General features: G+C 35.8%; 1 protein-coding gene across 1 annotated transcript; it reads left to right on the plus strand.

Annotated features, from left to right (window-relative positions):
• The first annotated feature begins 1,726 nt into the window (after positions 1–1,726).
• On the plus strand, positions 1,727–18,022 carry LOC142355368 (uncharacterized). Its single transcript, XM_075407566.1, has 5 exons — positions 1,727–2,709; positions 9,618–10,115; positions 15,073–15,598; positions 16,323–16,465; positions 17,226–18,022. Exons 1-5 carry the CDS (start codon positions 2,149–2,151, stop codon positions 17,805–17,807), a joined length of 2,310 nt encoding a protein of 769 aa, XP_075263681.1. The 5' UTR covers positions 1,727–2,148; the 3' UTR covers positions 17,808–18,022.
• The last annotated feature ends 1,601 nt before the right edge of the window (positions 18,023–19,623 follow it).

The following is a 19,623-nucleotide window of genomic DNA, read 5'->3' on the forward strand; positions in this document are numbered from 1 at the left end:
AGCCTCCTTCCCCTACCCCTATTCAACCCTCTGCGTACTATTCATTGCTACTTCCCACTCATTAGATATAAATTGATACCCTCCTGTACAGGCAGGCATGTCTACTAAGTTTTGTGTTTATCGTAATCTCGCGAGATTCGGGTGTCAAACTCATTATTCAGACATTAAATGATTTTGGTACTCATTAAGTATGCATACGCCCCCGCTATGCAAACGCCCCCCCCCTCAACCCGTCTATCCACCCAATCCCCTCATCTTTACCTTTAAAATTACCTGGACACCTATTAACATTGCGGTAGAAATCAATTATTGTTATACGTAAGTTTCAAATGTATCGCTATTTTTTTCTTATGTATCATACGAGTTGATCAAATTTTTGAAATTCAAATCTGACTGCTCAGCATACACGTCTGCGATATACACGTCTTTTCAGAAAAAAGGCTATAATAATACTAGCCATGCTCAGAAAAAGGGAGACTTGATTTTTTCTAGATAATCTTCACGATAGATTTTTTCTGTAAACTGTCTGTTTGGGCTCTGTTTAAATTGATTTACCAGAGATCCTAACTGAATTGCTCTGACAGCAGGCTCCAAGAGGGTACTCTGTTATTGTTCAGACAGAACCTTGTGATTGATAAGACGCTACCTCGTTCTTAATAAGACAAAACCTCATTAATGGTTAGAAGATACCTTATCAAAGAATCGCCTTTTTGATTTACTCAATTTATTATAGCCTTTTTTCTGAAAAGACGTGTATATCGCAGACGTGTATGCTGAGCAGTCAAATTTGAATTTCAAAAATTTGATCAACTCGTATGATACATAAGAAAAAAATAGCGACAACCTCGTTAAATTGTTACACGACAGAGAAGCACCACACTATTATCATGGCATAATGGGAAAAGATTTTATAAATAATCTTCTTTGATTTACTCAATCAAGTAATATTCCATTATTGATAAATTGTGACAAATCGTCACTTATTGTAAAAATTTAGTTTTTAAGTCTTTTGACATTTTTTCTACGATTGCTTTACTGTTGCATATCATTTCTGTAAACTTGACTCAGCGTAAACAAAGGCAATAAACATTGTAGGCTACAAATATTGTTGAATGAATTGAAAAAAAGACGCTTATAAGGAAAATGCATAAAAGTAGTTGTGCTTGACCCATGACAAATTTATGCTTGACCAATTTTGCCTATGAACCAGGAAAAGACTTTCGGTCGACCTTAACTGCGGAAACCCCGACCATGTAATTTAAACATTAAACGTCCAATATATTTTTTCTCTTTTCATAAAATGAAGCCTACAATAAAGTGTAGACAGTGGGCCTAAAATATGTATTCTTTTTAGCAAAGAAATTTTTATTCCCTATTTCATTCCCTTTTTGAAATTTTGAGTCCCTGAGCTATCAGCAAGGTTATGAACTTGAGGCAGATTGATCTAGCCCAAGTTCATAGTTTTGCAAATAGCTTTAAGAATAAAAGTTAACTGAAATGGTTTTCTGTTTGGTATGCTTCAGTCTATGCACAGTATAATGTTTATATCTGTTTCTCTAGTTATCCGCTTTTCATATTGTTCATCAAATTTTGTTATTGAATAACGTATCTTACTTATGGCGTTTTGCTTACTTATTCTTACGGGTGTAAAGCTTTAAACTATAGAATATAACCTCTCAGTCATGCGTTTTTTGCGAATACAGAAACGTAAAAGTGAACAGTTTGTTTTGTACATGCATTTTAAATTTGGTGATATGGTAAACGTCGTGCACTGTTTTACGTGTAGCTGATGTATTTTCGTTGTAAGGTAGAAAAAGGAACAGTATTTTATATGAACAGAACTCTTACGCCTAAACTTAACAGTTTTTTTGGCTTAGCTGTTTTACTTGCTACAGGCAACCGTTATTCCCTTAATTTGCAACATTAACGGCGAATTGAAAGTTAAAGTCACATTACATTATTAAAACACAGGTTGAGCTCAATAAAAATATCGTAAAATTTACTATTTCTTAAACCTAAATTATTCCTGCAATTTGTTCTTACATAATTCGTTCTTCCATCGTAAGTCGTAAGTCATTCTGCTTTCAATAAAATCTTACTATTAATTCATCTACCTAAGTTATAATAATACTATCAAATCTTTCAAACATGGCAAACTTTGGAGTGGTCAAAGAATTCTACGATAAATACCCAATGCCTGGAATGACGTCACCCCTTGTGAACAAATACAGCGAACACTGTCAGAAACAACACATGCCTACCAAAGTCAAAGTAGTCCCGAAGAAAAACTTGGTAAAAGCCATCGAATTCGCGCTTCAAAAAGACGGAGACGTTTCAAAAAACGTTCAAATTTTAAACTTGAACCAAGAAATTGAAGTTTCGAAGTTAAACGAGAAGAATTTCTGCTGTATTAGTCATCGATGGTGTACCACAAAACTCACTGTCGATAAATTCTGCGAAACCTTCACGGAGTTTTTGAAAAACAGCTACTTATGCGCGGAAGATACCTGCTTTGAGGAGACTAATTTTTACGATCATGCTTCAGTTTGGTGGGCTTTCATGGGAAAATTGGTGGAGTTGGTGTTCCAGAAAAAGGAGGGAGCGCAGGGTTTCATGGCATATTTAGGCGGGAAAACATCGTTGATTGGGTTCAAGGACTTCAAGGATCAGTCGAAGGTTGCGACTGATGATATTGATGACATTAATGAGGTAAGAATGATAATTGAGACAATTTGCAAAATATTAATTACATGAAGATCACTTTTCAGTAAAAGAAACTCGATTTTCTTCTAAAACCGGAACCGATTTACCGCGTTCTTGGTAAATTTTTTTAGGTACTTACAGATTGTTTATTATTAAAAATTTGAGAACCAATACTTTTCCGACTTTTAGCGGTTTATGAGCTTTTATAACTGCAAAGTTATATATTAAACGTTATATAGGTTAGTCAGTTCGTACGGTAACGTAGGAGGTTGTTATACGTTAGTTTACCAGTTATAATTGTAGAAGTGTGGCGAATACACTATCCCAAAATTATATTGGAATCGCGAAGCGAATACGGAATTTAGTGAGCGTAGCTAAATTTACTTAGTGGAATTGCGGAGCAAATCCAAGTTAGACTTTGGCGAGCGTAAAGTAGAAACGTTTACTGAGCAACTTGAATTCAGATTGATAAACGAGATTATGATTACTTATAATAAAATATTATGAACAAAGTATGAAATAATTTAGTAGACTAGCGGGAATATATTTATACGTGAATAATAAAATATCATAACCTTAGTTATGATATATTTATGATTTCTATATAATATAGAGGATAGATTGATAATTAAGTACACATACAAATTTCGATATATATAGGTAATCATATGTATCACATTTCCCCCGTGACAAGAATTTGGAATTTATTTACAATTTTAAAATCAAACAACACCAAGAATCAAGGAGTTAAACATAACTCAAAATAAGTTGGAGGTACGTCGCAAATGCTCAATTTAACTGACAATAAGAATGAACTTGTTTATATGCAAAGCATATGTAAAGAATTATTGAACTGAGAAATAAGAGTGACCATTACAGCACATTGAATTGGAAAATTCCAATAAAATTGAATTTGCAGGGCAAATACAATGAGAAAAGAAAATATGTAAATGGGCAAGTTGAGAAGCATAAATTAAATTGCACATACGAATATGAGTGGATTCGCAGAGCGAGTACATGAATTAAATTAACATTGGAAGAGAACAACAAATTGAATAAGTGAAATTGAAAATTGGAATTACAGAGCAAATACATAATTGAATAACGAAATTGTAGTTTATTTCAGTTTTCAAAGTTTGAATGTTTTCATTATATTTCATTTTCTGCATCCCACACCGACATTTCCCGTTCTTGCTCATACTCAAAATATCTAATTCTGGGGTCCGATGGTGAAACTTGCCCCAATTGTAAGTCAGGTCGAGGTGGTGACGGGATTCTTGATTGTTCGGCGTTTTGGATAAGGGCTACTACCGAGTCTTCTTGTTTTGAGGCTTTCTTGTCTTTTTTATTTTTTCGCTTCTCCGGTTTAGCTGAACTTGATGAGGCCAGGGAACTTGTTGGGGAAATATCCGCATCCGTGAATCCATAAAATTGGGGTCGGTTGCGCTTGCGGCCTTTTGTTTGATCGTCCTGTGCGGGGGGTATATGTGTTGATTGTGAGACTTGTGAAGCAGGTACAGGTGGAGCCGGTACAATTGAAATCAATGGTTGATCTGGTGGCACATCTTCGTGAAAATCATCTGAGATAACATTATGAGGTCTTTTGAGCTGCGGTTTTGTCGGTTTTCGTACCATCAGCGCACGCGATACGTTTGAGTTTATGGACGACACTACCGATGTAGTATCCCGTTGACGGTGTCTGATTTTTATCTCGCCTCTCTTTTGTTTCTTAAGATCATTGATGTGTTTTGCGATTTTAAATTCCGTTGTTTTCTCGTAAGGAGCAGGGCGTCGTTGGGCATATACCCACAAATTGGTGGATCTTTCGGCTTTTGTCCCAAATTTTGCGAGATCACTATCCCGAACCTTTACTGGGGATCTGCCAGGCTCGTTGATGATCGTTGTCGTTGGTGACGACTTCGTAACAAAAGATCCAGGCTTAAGTACTTCGTACAGACCTGCCAAATGTCTTTTTGCTCGTTTTTTGTTTGGGAGTTTTCGTGCAAGCTTGACTTTAAGGGACTGTTCAGTTCTCGGTATAGGAATCGTAATTTGCGGGTGTGTAATGAAGCGAGACTGTTTGTTGTCTGATTCCCGGTAGCGCTGACCTGCATCTAAAGAGGCCTGACACATCTGTTCAATTGCGATATCGCTTCTGTTAGCACTGATCCACCCAGCTTCGTCCAGCAAGTCATCCGCAGAAAACGTTTCAGCATCTAAATAGTGATTAACAATTTTTTCATAAGTTAGATTTAAACTTGATGTAAGTGTGCTAATATTCCTTAAAGGAGTATTTGCGGGACGGCCGAAATGAGCTTCAAAAGGTGTTATCTTTGTTGTTTTCTGTTTAATTAGTCGTAAATCAGAGACTATTTGTCTAATCGCTTTAGATGTTGAAAACGTATCTTTATTTTCAGCTTTCATGCAGGATAAACGTCTTTTATTTGTTTGGATCATTCGCTCCACCAATCCAATAGCTCTATGATCACCGACCGGAGCGTCGAGAATGTTGATATTATTTTTGTTACAGTAGTTTGTAACTTGTTTAGCTACAAGACAAGTTGCTTGGTCTAAACGTATTGTTCGCGGGATTCCATGAGTATATGCATAATCACGAAGAAATTTTACTACATTTACCCCATTAGCGTTGTCGAATATTCCAACTGTCGGATATTTGGAATAACGGTCAATACATGTTAAGAAATAAATATCTTTATCTTTATCATTAATTATCGGACCCCCAAAATCAATCTGTATTTCTTTGTTTGGTTCTTGACAAGCTTTGTGTGGGTGCCATTTAGACTTTGGTATGATAGGTTTTAAATTCTTACCAATATCTGTACATGGGACGCAATCGGATGTTTTTGCTTAAATTTCCCTATGCATATAGGGCCACCATGCATATTGGGAGAGAGAGAGAGAGAGAGATCATCCCCCAACTACCAGGGTGCGTCATGTGGATGGATTCGAGCACCGCCTCCTTAATAGAATTTGGAATGGCCACGCGTTGATCAACACACAGACACCCAGATTTTACATGTAGATCCTTCCAGAAGGAGTGGATGTACGTGCTCACTTCTTTGCAACGGGCCTCATCATCCTGTAAGACACAGTCGCGGATCTCTTTCAACACCGCGTCCTTACTAATGAGGACCGCCAGGAAAGATTTAGTGAAGAGCTGGTTGAGGTTATTTTCAAATATCTCCTCCCGGGATAGCTCGATGTCGTATTCCTCGGGTGATGATGATGCTTGGGCGTTACTGGGTCCGGCTCTTGTAGATGAGATGGGGTAGATTGAGTGCGGAATGTCACTCTCGGGGTGTGTGGTGAAATGGGTGGATTACTTTGCGATGCCTCTTTTGCTGACATTTTGATGTGGAGTATTTGCTGTGTAGAATTAGCTATTAAACGGCAATTAGAATTTTGCGACTGGATTCGCGATGCGAGTGTAGTGTCAGATTTGAGCAAGTGATTTGCCTGGCAATTAAAGCGAGAAATGAACTTTCGATTGTAATTATTTGCTTGAGCTCGAGTAGTGAATGAGTTATTTGAGGCATTTGAATTATGCGTGCTACATTTAGCAGGTTTGCAAGAGTGGACGCGCGTCTTGTGTACTTGTGATTTGTACTTATTGTTTATGTGCCGCTTATGGAAAGGAATTGTATTTGAGTGACTAAATAAAGATGTAATTGCGTCGCGAATACGGGAAATTGTTGCTACCACAAATTCCTCATCATATTGAGTGACGCTTTTTGCTTTTTGATTTGGTTGGCGTGAAATATAATCAACTAAACCCATTCTAGTGCCAGGAATATGTTCGATATTATAATCCAAAGGTAACAGGCGATCGATCCATCGGGTTAATCTACTATTATAAGATTTCTTCAAACAATGAGATTTTAAGACTGAAAGAAGTGCTCTGTGATCCGTCAATACAGTAAAATTCTTCCCAAAAAGATAGTATTTAAAATATTCAATAGCCCAAACCACCCCAAGTAATTCCAGTTCATTTATACTATAACGTTTTTCATTGCTATTAAGGAATTGGGACGCAAAAGCTACCTTTTTCCACCCTTCACAGTCCAATTGCTCAAGTGCGGCGCCTAAGTCTTGACGGGATGCGTCGCAATTGATTCGCGTTTCCAGTGTCGGGTTAAAATGAGTGTTTTCTGTAGCATTCGCAATAACGGCTTTCATATGCTCGAAATGTGTTTGATGATTTTCATTCCAACTAAATTTTTCGTTTTTCTTTAATAATGGCCGAAGAGGATGACATATTTTTGCAAGATTAGGAATAAACTTACTTAGGTGATGGACACTACCCAAAAATGATCGTAATTGTTTCAGTGTTTTTGGAGCTTTGATTTCTGCAATTGCTGCTGTTTTAGATTCTATAGGTTCGACACCGCTTTGTGAAAATGTGAAACCAAGCCAATTTATCTGATGTTTAGCAAAGTGACATTTGCTTAAGTTAATTCGGAGATTATCAGCCTCAAGTTTTCCCAAACAATCGTAAACGTATTTGAGGTGCGATTCCTTACTACCTTTGCTAACTACAATTATGTCGTCAAGAAAACAATAAGTGTTAGACAAACCAACTAATGTGTAATTCATCGCCTTTTGAAACTCCGCTGGCATATCTGTAAGGCCATAAAATCCCGTTTTAAAACGATACGTACCTGTTGCGTCACACCAAATGATATTGAAATTACAATGACGTGCGGTATCTGGATGCAAGTTTAGTTGACTATATGCGTACTTTAAGTCGATCGTTGAAAAATAAACGTTTTCGCCCTGATTAGAATCGTTAATGTGCTGTGAAATTGAATCGATAAGACTGTCTATGTTTGGCATTTGGTATTTATTTTTATGTATAGATTTGTTTAAAATTTTTGAATCGAGAGCTAACTTTACAGATTTGTCCTTCTTGACTGTAATTACGATAGGGGAAATAAAATTTTTATCAGAACATTCTTGTAACTTTTCAATATGTCCTTGTTGAGAGAGTTTTTTCAATTCGTCTGCTACTTTGTCCAACAGATTTATAGGAACGCGACGGCCTTTTGGTGTAATGGAGTGTAATTTTAATGGAATTTTGAACGAACAATATGCGTTTTGGACTTACCGATTCTGGAGGTTAAATCAGGAAAATCAGTTGCAATTTGTGTCTTGATTGGACAGTATTCTTGTTCTACCTGATTAATTGTCGTTTGATTATCTGACTGTTGAATTGAGAGTCCAAGTACAGAAAACAAATCTCTACCTAACAGTGGGCGGTGGCCATCCGTCACGACTTGAATTTCTATTGGATTCGCGTACCAATTGTTGTTTTGAATTGAAGTTTGAAGAGTGCCTAGCGTATGAACAGGTTCGTTGGAGAAAGTTTTCAATTGTTTAGGATTCGCCTCGCGTATCTACTTTGAATTTGGGTCTTGGGAAACAATTGAAGTTACCAATGATTCATTTACTATTGTGCACACGCTGCCCGTATCCACCAAAACATTTGTTGCTGTATTTCCGATCGTTACGGGGAGATTGATTGCCTCCACTGAAGTTGTGAATTCCGTCGAAGATACTGTAGCCACGCAAATATCTTCATCCGATGAATAATTCGATTCCAAATCAGGATCAAAATCAATCGAAATTTGATTAACGTCTTCAACTTGGTCGTCTTTTTCGACATTATTAACCCGTGGCCTGGGTTTTGGGTACGAATTAGGGTTTTTTGGTTTCCGACAGACTTTTGCGAAATGATTATCAATACCGCAATTATTGCATTTCTTTCCTCTAGCGGGACATCTATTGCGATGCTCAGGAGTCCAGTTCATTCCACAGAAATGACAAGTTTTGGGCTTTTTTCGTGCCGTAGTGTTCATGGTAGAAAAAGGAGTAGCATTTGCGATGCGCATCCGCTGCAATTGATTGACGTTGAATTGAGTTCATTTTTATTTGCATTCAATTTGAGCTGGTTGAGAGTACCCATTTCGATATTGATTGCTATTGCCAATGCTTTGTCAGGTTCTACCGTTTCTTTTAGGAGCTCTTTTTGGATATCTTCATTCTGCATATTTGCGATAAAAACATCTCTAATGATCGTATCCCCTTTTTCTCCTAGATCGCAATTTTCAGAAAGTTCTTTGAGATGACCATAAAATTTCTCAATTGGCTCTCCCTTTTGCTGTTTTCGTGTAAGAAAGAGATATCGATTGAAAGTGATCTTGTGAATTCGGATGAAAGTTGTATTCAAGACATCCCAAAGATTTTTTGTTGAAATTTCATCCAGAACAACAGTCGAGTTTTTTGAATTGAATATTCTCCGCCCTTCTGTTCCCAAACTCAAGTACATCATTGACGATGCTTTTCGATCGCAGAGTTTCCACGGTTTGTCTCAGCATAGTATGCCTACCGCTATAATGCGTTGACAATTATTTTTCCATGCTGTTTTTGCCTCTTCATTAATAAAAAGTCATAACCTTAGTTATGATATATTTATGATTTCTATATAATATAGAGGATAGATTGATAATTAAGTACACATACAAATTTCGATATATATAGGTAATCATATGTATCACAGAAGTTGTTATAAGGTTACAATTTTTTTTTAATTTTAAACTTTATATGCTATAATTTTGAATGTGATTACCCTTGTGGAACTGTACAGGTAATAATATTAACGATTATTACTGCGACATAAGACAGAAACTGTCGACCAATGTCTCAAGTACCCGAGATAATCAAGCCTACCATTTCAATACATCTATATATAATTAAGAGATTACTTAACAAGATGGATGCAAAATAAGGAAAAATTCGCAATTGTGTTTCATTGGAAAATTTAATAAATCCTAATTCGAATCTCTTTAAGGCAAAGTTTTCAAACTTGTATTTTTGAATATGTTCTTTGAATTCAGGGAATGATGGGCCTGGTATCTGGAAAAACAACGATGCAAATGAACTCAGATGACATTTACGAGTCCATTTTGGACAATTCTCTGCTGGAAAAGATCAAAAGATTCCTCATCTTTGCCATTCCACTAGGTCCCTGTGCTCTTATGAAGAGAACGGACATTGATCAAATGATCAAATTTGTGAACGATCAGAAAATTTCGTTCGAAACCTCGAATCCTGAAAAATTGTTTCAACAGATTCATGACGTCATTCAGAAATGTCTGAACAACCTGGCCGAGAAAAATAAATTGAAAGAAAACGTCTTCTTTAGACGATTTGACGATTGTTTGAAATATATAAACCAGTTGAAAACTTTCAAAAACAAGTCGAATAAGTTCAACGGACAGGATCCAATTGCGATGGCGACGTTGATGATGCTACAGGATAGTCAGTTCGAATACTTTTGGGCTGATGTGTTTTGCACTCCGCAGAGAAAAGAAGACATTGACGAGACTCTAAAGGTTTGACATTTCTCAACAAATACTGCAATGTAAACGCTATAATAAATTGTGGGAGAATTAGGAGAAGACCAAAAGTCCAGAACTAGATCGTACCATAGACCCTTGAGAGAATATTGTCCCGATCATTCATGGTCAAAGGTTTGTGTGTCGCAGTTTGCCTCCAGTGTGCGACCCAAGATTCCCTAGTCCAAAATCGACGTTTACTTGCAAGATCTTAAAAAATTCTTGCAAGATTATACATAACCATAAGATACGTTTTCAATAACCGCATTTCTTGCAAAAAAATTGAAACATAACTTTTTAAAAAGTATGGGAACTTAGGTAACCCTGAAAGCAAAATTTTCGTTTTTTGAAAGAGATTTTGGTTGCATTTTTGGTCTGATAAGTGGGCGAGATCTAGAAACCTCCAGCCAGGGTTTTCTTTCGTGTTCAAAATTGCCTAGTCTGAAAACAGGTAAGAATCAGGCGTTTAATTGGCATGTTTTCTGTTTATGACAATTGCCATCAACATAAAACATGCCAACTCAACGTGTAAACTAGTTTTAAAAATTTAATTTGAAAAGGTTATAGGCAAGATCTAAGAGGAATTTTGTTAGACCTGCCTGCATATCAGAACATTTACAAAACAAATTTTGGCTTTGTTGTGACGCAATCGATTAGCGCGTCGGACTGCTAACCGAAAGGATGGTGTCTGGGTCCATACAGGAGCGGAAGTTGTTAGGATTGCGCTGGCATCTTCGTCATTCAAATTAGTTCCAAATTTGCTCATTTCCAAACTTAAGAAAAGCAGTCTTTTCGTGGCAGCGCTATACAGTGGTGGCTTATGAACAAATTAACAATTGCGAAAGTTTCCAAATTTGTTTTTGTTTCACAACTGTAGGGATTAATATCCCGCCAAGAAGTTTAAAGGTCGGTTTTTACAATTATCTGATAACCCAACAGTCAGGGGCCAAATATTGGGCTAATCTTTTCCTTTTGTTCATCTCAGCATATTGGCTGCATATTGTATGCAGCCTCCAACACACGCGCCAGATTATGCGTTTTCCCAGCATAGTTTTCATATAAAGTATAGCCCCCAGTCATAAGGGGGCTGTATTTTCGCGGGGGGCTATAATGAGAAGAACACTAAATTTTTATAAAATGATCTACCATGTAATGGCACCATGTGTTCCGTGAGCTGGGATGGGGAGCAGAATAACATCGTATAGGAAAAAAGGCAATAACGGAAAAATGCCCGAGTCGAGATAAAAAAATTTAATCTTCCAAGATTGCTATAAGAAATTAATTTAATTATATCTTAGAAGACAGAGTTATTCTTACAAGATCTTGCAAGACAGAGTTGAGCTCTTAAAATCCTTGTCAGAATTCTGCAAGATTCACTTCGTGTGGAAAAATCTTGGTATTAGGGTGAAATAATTCAAAACTTGCTAAATGAGGATTATTTAATGACACTTGAGAACATCATCCCGTACAAAAAAAGTTCAACACATAATAAATAAAAACTTCATTTCAGGAGACAGTTGCCTTTTAAAAATTCAGACATACAAAAAATTCATTCAACTAGATTGGGTAAGGAACTTGAGTTAAGCAAAAACGTCTTTAGCAGAACTGTCAACTTTTCTTTCTTTTAAACAGAAAGAGTTTTTAACATGTTCTTAGGTCAACACGGTTTTTTTTCTTATAAGCTTCCGAATAGTTTTTGAGTCATTCCAGTGTCGTATTGGTCACCACAGTGGTCATTTTACTTTCAGTGCTTCATGGGTTTTTCCGAAACATATGGTGAGCTTGAAATAAAGTTTGCTTTTCAGAAAGGGTACCAGATATAAGAATTGCCAAAAATCTTTGAAAGCAACTAATTTTAACTACAAACATTGTTTTCTCGTCTCTTTCAAAAGACAGAAGCAATCATTTTTTGGTTCCAGCCTTCATAGCTTGGAAAAGCATTTTATTGACGTATTTTGCTACTGTTATTGACATAGTTTGACGTAGAAACCCTACTTTGTTGATTTCGATTTTTGATTAGACAAAAATACCGGATAATTTATCAAAAAATTGATAAAAAATTTTGTAAAAATATTGTAATTTTTAACAAAGTTTTGTAAGAATCTTGAAAGAGTTGTGCAAGATCTTATAAGATGAACTTTTGCTTTCGACTCGGGAGGACCTTAACTTAACATATTGGATCCGTCGGTTTCCACCCTTTCTTAGTAACGAAGGAAGTCTTAGACCCAGTTTTTGCCTAGTTTTACATAGTAACCTGATTTAGCAATACTGACACACAAACTCGGGCAGAAAAAGAGATAAGTTCAGTTGAAAATTTTTTTGTAGTCACCGTATTGGTCTCAGTACGGGAGGTACAAACAAATAGTCAAAACAATGTTCAAAAAATGTTCCCCAAAAGGCAATTTGTACCTCAAAATTTACACAGAAACAACTGCTCGACAATTTTGCGACCAAACAAAGAAAGTCAATGATTAACAATTTTTAAATTATTTTTGTCATCTCTTTGGCAAAAAGTTTCAAAGAAATATGTTTTTCATTAAAATTCAACTATTAGCCCAATTTTCTAAAAATTAAAAAAAACTGGTTGAGCCGTTTCCGCGTCTCATGATTGTGTTCACATAACTTTCTGATCTAGTTTGATTTGGTTTGATTTGATGAGAAATGCTATGAGTGAAAGTCATGTTAAAAATCAAAAATCGTCAGCTTTTTTCAGTTGTTGTCCATTCGCTCTTGTGAATACCCCAAAAAATTTGCATTTTTGTCAAATCCTTATTTTGTTATTCTAAACTAGATCATTTTTTTCTATGGTGAATTAATTTTGTTATTGATGCTGAAGGAAAAAAACTCACATGGTACATTTCTTTGAACAACTGATCATTTTAGATTTGAATGCGGAAACAAAACGGACAAAAATTGCAAAAGAAAGGGAAATCATTTTCAAAAGAATTGATAAGAGATGCTATGTTCTGAGATTTTAATTATGAAACAACTAAACGGGAACATTAAAAAAATCGAAAAACAACTTTATTAAAAGCAAAGCCGATCTTATCTAAAAAAAGATAAGATCATAGGTGAACGTAATTAATAAAATTAAGAGGGCAAAAATCTATAGTAAGTTTTATTGATAACAACCCTGAAAATTTTTTGAGGTTTAAACTTATCAAAATGGTTTTGTTTTAGACATTCTCTGATATATATCAAAGTGGCATTCCATTTACATTCAATTGTTTACTATATTTTTGGTAACCTCAAAAGGTTGGCAAGCTCTCAATACTCAAAACTTCAGAAATTCTATATTTCAAAATAATAAAACTAAAATATCATTGAATTTTTTTGGTGCAACGTTTAGGTTTCGGTGTTATATTATCTAATTTCAATATTAAAATATTTTTTAAAATGTGAACTTTTCGTTAACAATGATTGTTTGTAAACAAATATACTATTGAAAAACAATAACCCTATACTACTACTACAACCAGTAGTCAACAATATAGCTGAGTAGTCTTTGTACTCGCGATAATAAGATAAGCTCTAGGGGCAAAAAATCAAAAAGAGCACAGGCACCCGCATGAAAAATATTCAGTCGAGATATTATTTCAGAAAAACTGAAATTCAATATAAAAATTATTAATTTTTTAATCGGTGAGGCGAGTGCCATGAATTGAGTAGCGCACATTAATTTTCAAAAATTTTGTCATCCAGCTGGAGAACATAGTTGTTATCGACCATAGTTGTTATCTCAAAGTTGTTCTCGGAAACGTGAAACTTGTCACATGAAGTTCACTTAAAACTTGTTACACGAAATCAGAAACATCCGAAAATCTCAGAAAAGGTAAGAATTGCTCCTTTTCACAATCAAAAACGATTTCAAGAAGTTTTTAGAGGACAATTTTTTGTACTAGAAATAGAAATGTTCAAATGTGAGAAAAAGAACTCACCGGTACGTATTTACTGTTCAGATAAAGACCAGAGACCCAGTTTTTAGTGTATACAGTAATAGCTGACAGGTATTAAGAAACGCAGTGCACGGTCAGAAAGATCGTCCTCAAAAATCCAAAAATCTGACAAATTATGAGATGAGAGAAACGGCCAAAAATGTTCACATTTTACAAAAAGTAATAGCAATTCAAACGGAGTGAAAGTAGTATATCAATAGTAAGAGTATTTCGAGAATGTCGAACAGCCTAATAATACAAAACATGAATGAAACAAAAAAATAACGTAATAGATCAACCTATTCAAATAGATAGACAAGTACAAGGTTTCAGAAAATATTTATACTGGTGGTATTAGGGCCAAACTGTTCATATTTTTATGAAGTGATTCTTAAGAAGTAAACGTTTAAACAAACTTGGCTTTTATGCTTATAGAAGTTGAATTTACACAATATAGGTTCAGATATATATATATATATATATATATATATATATATATATATATATATATATATATATATTTATATTTGAATTCACTTTGATGTTTTTTTCCTGTTCAATGAAAATTTGTTACGAGGTAATGGTTAACAGGTTAGGAGTGATTTTGAGCAGGTAACGGTTTGTAATTTGCTGAAATTGCTAGTTTAAGAAACGGAAATCCATGTAGTTTCCGGCCTACAATATCCCCAGACTCGGGGCTTAAGATCGGGGCTTCGGGGTCTAGATACAATGATGTTCGATGGCTTCCTACTGGAAGACATACTTATGCTTTATGTCAGAAAACATTTTATATCCCATTGATGAAAGTTTCCAGTTTCCCAAACTTTTTCTCTTTCAGGTACAGCTTTGAGAGCTCTCAATTTTCTATTAAATTTTTTAAATTTCAGAATAGTCTTGGGCTTCAGTTGTCGGTTTTTTTTTGATAAATCGCAATACATCGTAATAACTGTTATCACCTTATAATTATAATTATAAGGTGATAACAGTTATTACGATGTATAATCTTTAACAATATTTAGGCTGTCAAAGATGGCATGGCAGTGTTTAGCCTAGCTACTGTCATAGTATGTCCTCCGTTCCTGACTGAGAAACTCATTGAGTACACAGACCACCCATTGGCCGACTTAATTGACCAATCAAAATTCGAGGAGGAACTTGCCCAATACTACAAGAAGTTCCCTGACTTGACATTGAGTGACAAATGTTTCCTGTTAAGCGACCCAGTGTACTTTGACCGAATGTGGACACTTCACGAACAAGGAATCGCGCATACGTTGTACTACTGGTGGCAGTATTTGCTTGGACCATTCAGCAAAGCAGCGGGAGGATCTAAAAAGACGATGACTTTTAGAATTGACGGCATGTTTAGTAACAACTACAGGGCGGGTTTGAACCTGTCGGCTATTGAGACCACGATGTCCAGAGCTACGGCTATTTCTATGTTGCGATCTATAGGGCCCGGAGATGCTGTGACAACTATGTTCTATGACAACTTCGCAACTATGCAGACGGGATTTGCGCTGGATTGGGAGATTTTAGGGATCTGTTTCCTTCTATAATGTTTCCCAAGTCCCGCTCTCCGCCGTTTAAAATTGGCGAAAAATGTGTCACATCTTCGACAATTATTCTTAACTTTAAACCGTGGAAATTAACAGTGGAGTTAGAGCGGATTATAAGTGTAATGAAAGGGTGAATTAAATAATCTGGTCTGTCGCAAAAATGAACGAAAATCCTGACAATAGTTTTTGCCACATTGATTTAAATGTATGGGCCAAACCTACCAGATCAAAAACAGGTTTCTGATCGCTTCATGGATGAGTCCAGGCAGTTATGAGCCAGACTGATTGGGTCTGGTGCGATCCAAGTAAACGAAGTTTCGGTCGCGCCTTACCTGAAGTTTTGGTGGCGCCTTCAGTCTGGCCATACATGTGTTCGGTCTGTTTCGTCTGGCACATGCCTGTTTTTGATCTGTTAGGCCTGGCCCATACATAAAAATCAACCTGGGAAAAATTAATGAATTTTTGCAGTCTGTTAAGATGAAAGTAATATCAAAATAATTGACTCTAATCAGAGTAGAAACGGACTATATGGATGGCTGAGACATTGGTTTGTTGCGTTTCTTTGGTTTGGGTTCTCAGCCTGGGTATTGGCGTGTATAGTTTATCGAGAAGTGAGAAACAGGTCGTTAGAATTCTTCCATTTAAAGATTGAAAGTATCAATTCTAGCGTGTCCTTGTTTGCCGGGAGAAGGAAACAGTTCCAATTTTAGCAACCTCCATTTTTGATCTGGACAAAAACAGGAGCGTGAGTGAACAGATCTTGTGTAAGAAGCTGTCATTCGCAACTGCGTTCCTTCTACAGTACTCGCCGGCAGGTGCCAAGTACAGCTATGCTTGGTTCAAAAACCCTCAGGTAAAGTGTTCAGTATAATATTTAACACCCTAATTGCTTCAAGCTTAACCAATTTTTTAGCCAAATTTTGCGAGATGTACTTTTGTCTTGCAAGAAACCTTTATGTCAAGCATCATCGAGTTTCTGGTCAAAAACATCTGACCAAATTTTAAAGAACCATCTTTAAAATAGTTTTTTTAAAGGCAGCTATTTATACAAAAACGATTCTTTTGGAATCATGAAAAGTTTTGAATCAGAAAATTAAAAACAGATGAGCACTTGAGCTGATTAACGTTGAAAATTTTTCAGGAGACCATTAGAGATCTCCTCCAGGTCTCAATTGGTTTTGAGGCTGACTAGTAAACAGCTCCGTTTTTATGCACTTACACCTGGGAGAACATTTCGCGATGGATTTTCTTTACGTTTGTCTTTGACATTTTTTGAGCTAACGCTACCATTTAAGATAAATCCATGATAATTAATTTCTTACATCCCGAGTCCAGGTTTGGTGGTGAATTGTCGTAGAAATGCGGTGAAAAAAATAATTTTCACCGCTTATTTCTTACATATTTTCGCGGTGAATCGCGGTGAATTATTTCACCGCATTCACCGCTTTCCTTACAAAAATTCTCCCAAAAACCTCGACCCGGGATATTATAGAGAAAATTTACAAAGCGACACAGCGACAAAAGAGTGAGACAATTAAGGGCCAACGTTGTTCTGGCACTCCATTAGACAATTGGTGATGATTAGTATCGTATTATGAGTTGGACTATTTTAGCACGTAAACCATTCGTTCAAGTATAACGACAAGTGGGAGTTAGTGGCGGGCTGTGTTGACAAACCCGAGGAACACAAACCCAAACCTATGAAATTCACCGCAAAATCCGGAGGCGACGCCACTTTAGGAAACGAAGTGGTTCTCAAGAACTGCACCATTTACCAGATCCAGGAACTGACCTACGATGGTTTCTTTGCCCTGGGCGATCAACACAGCCTCTATCATATACTTGGACGAAGGAAAACCGATTTGGAAAAGGAACCCTCCAGCGGGTATTTTATCCAGGGTAAATGGACATTGCCAAAGTTTCTCGCGGACACCCGAACCAATGTCGTTAAAGCATTGAAAGAACACATGCCGAAAAAACCGGACGATGCCACTAAAAAATCTTATCAAATGATGTTTGATCATCTTGTACCGACTCAAAATGTGTTTATGATCAAATCATCGAACCCTAAACACGATTTCATGGTTGTCTTTGGGCTAGTAGTAGACCAGGGTAATTTCACTATGTCGAAACCAGAAAATGAAAAGACGAAGAAAAACAAGAAGTTGGATAAAGTAGAGTTCACTATGTACTAAAACATGTAATGTATGCTGCTTTTAAGGAACATTTGCTCCGTTTGATTATATTATTACACTGCCCTCTAATTTAAATTCTATGTTAAAGTTTCATTCTAATACAACTTAATTTCGAAATTGTGTGATATAAATAAACCCAACTTTTACCCCAAATTTTATCATGAGACGCTATTTTCTTTCAATTTGCTACTTCAAATTAAAACACCTATACGCAATTATATTTTTTTGCCAGCTAACACACAACAGAAGCAATAAAAATCCAACTAAGTTATTTTTCTGATAATTTGTAAAAAAAAATTGTTTTCAAAATGACGCCTTCCATTGATTAAGTTTCGAAAATCGATCTAGAGTGATCAATTTTAAGAAATAAGACCGATAAGACCGAAACGAACAAAAAATAGGAACCAATTCATTGTGTCCAATTTTAATAGGTGCACATCACAAACCAGAATCTTGAGTGAGTTGACATAGAGCAATCCCAAAATATACATTACAGTCCGTTGCTATGCACATATTGCCACAAATAGAGATATTGCATTTTAGATGCCAAAATGGTTTTAAGTATCTCTTAATTGCCTTTATCCACATATCGCTTATAATTGCCTTTCATATCACATACGATTCACGTTCTCATTTGACTTATATGGTAATAAATACTCAAGGTGGCAAAAAATATACGCGTAAGCAGGCCGTAGTTCGAGTAAAATTACTCACCTTCTAAATGTGCCAATATCTGCATAGCATCGGACGTAGTGTATTTGGAAAAAAAACACATTGAGCTCTTGCAGCTGTTAAATACAATTTTGTAATAAAAGTTAACTTAATATAACCCGAAACAGTACAAAAGCTGCCACCATTTACCTATTCTAAGTCATTCCAGAATAGTTCAAGTCCACAAATTTCTATCAAATACTTGAAAACTGGACACTTAGGTTTCCAAAGGCTTTTAGAAGCAGAAAATGAAGCGATTTTGCTTTGCCTAGAATTGATTCTACAAATTTCACATAATACGAATTATGTTGAAGTTATTACTTTGAGCTGATTTTGGGTTTGAGCATCAATTTTCTAAACAGGATTGTATTAAGCGGAGCAAACCTAAATAAAAAAACTGAATAAATCACAACATTAAAAAGTTGGAAATGAAAATTTTAGAGAAATTTTTTTACTAAGAACGGTTTATTAATAAGAAAAATTAGAGCAGGCGCTTTTTTAATTTTTTTTGTAAATATTATTCTACATAAATAACTGCAGTGGAAAGAATACTCTTAATCATTTGAAAACACCGATACTATAAATGCAATGCCTTGACAAGCTAAGAAAAAGCAGAAAATCAGATTGCTGGGAGACAAAAACGTTCTGAGAGCACAAATGAGTTTTTGTAATAAATATTTAAGAACTCTCAAAGTATGAAATGATGAAATTTTCCCGAAAAGTATGAAAAATATTAGGCAAAGTAATCAATGCGAAGCTAACCTTATTACCCGCTGCCGTTTAAAACACGTCATGTGTATCAATTTGTCTCAAAAACAGAGGAAAATGTTGTGGGCGCAAAGCAACCTTATTGTTTGCTTCAGCATTTTTTAGGGACAATAAAATTTAAAACAAAACGGACAATTCAGCTTCTTTATCTCATTAGTTACCGGTACAAAAATTTATCCTTCTTTCAAAAGAAAAACATTAACCAGTTTTGTGTAACAAAGTTGTTATGTCAAAAGTTATAGAGTTGTCCCTTATCCCAAAGATATATAATAATAGTAAACAAAATATTTTGGACGCTTTCCGTTATGGTAGCTTAGTGAGAGTTCTTAAAGAAACA

Source organism: Convolutriloba macropyga, unplaced genomic scaffold, assembly GCF_964194025.1.
Source record: "Convolutriloba macropyga unplaced genomic scaffold, txConMacr16.3 SCAFFOLD_1465, whole genome shotgun sequence".
In the NCBI taxonomy this organism is placed as follows: Eukaryota; Metazoa; Xenacoelomorpha; order Acoela; family Convolutidae; genus Convolutriloba; species Convolutriloba macropyga.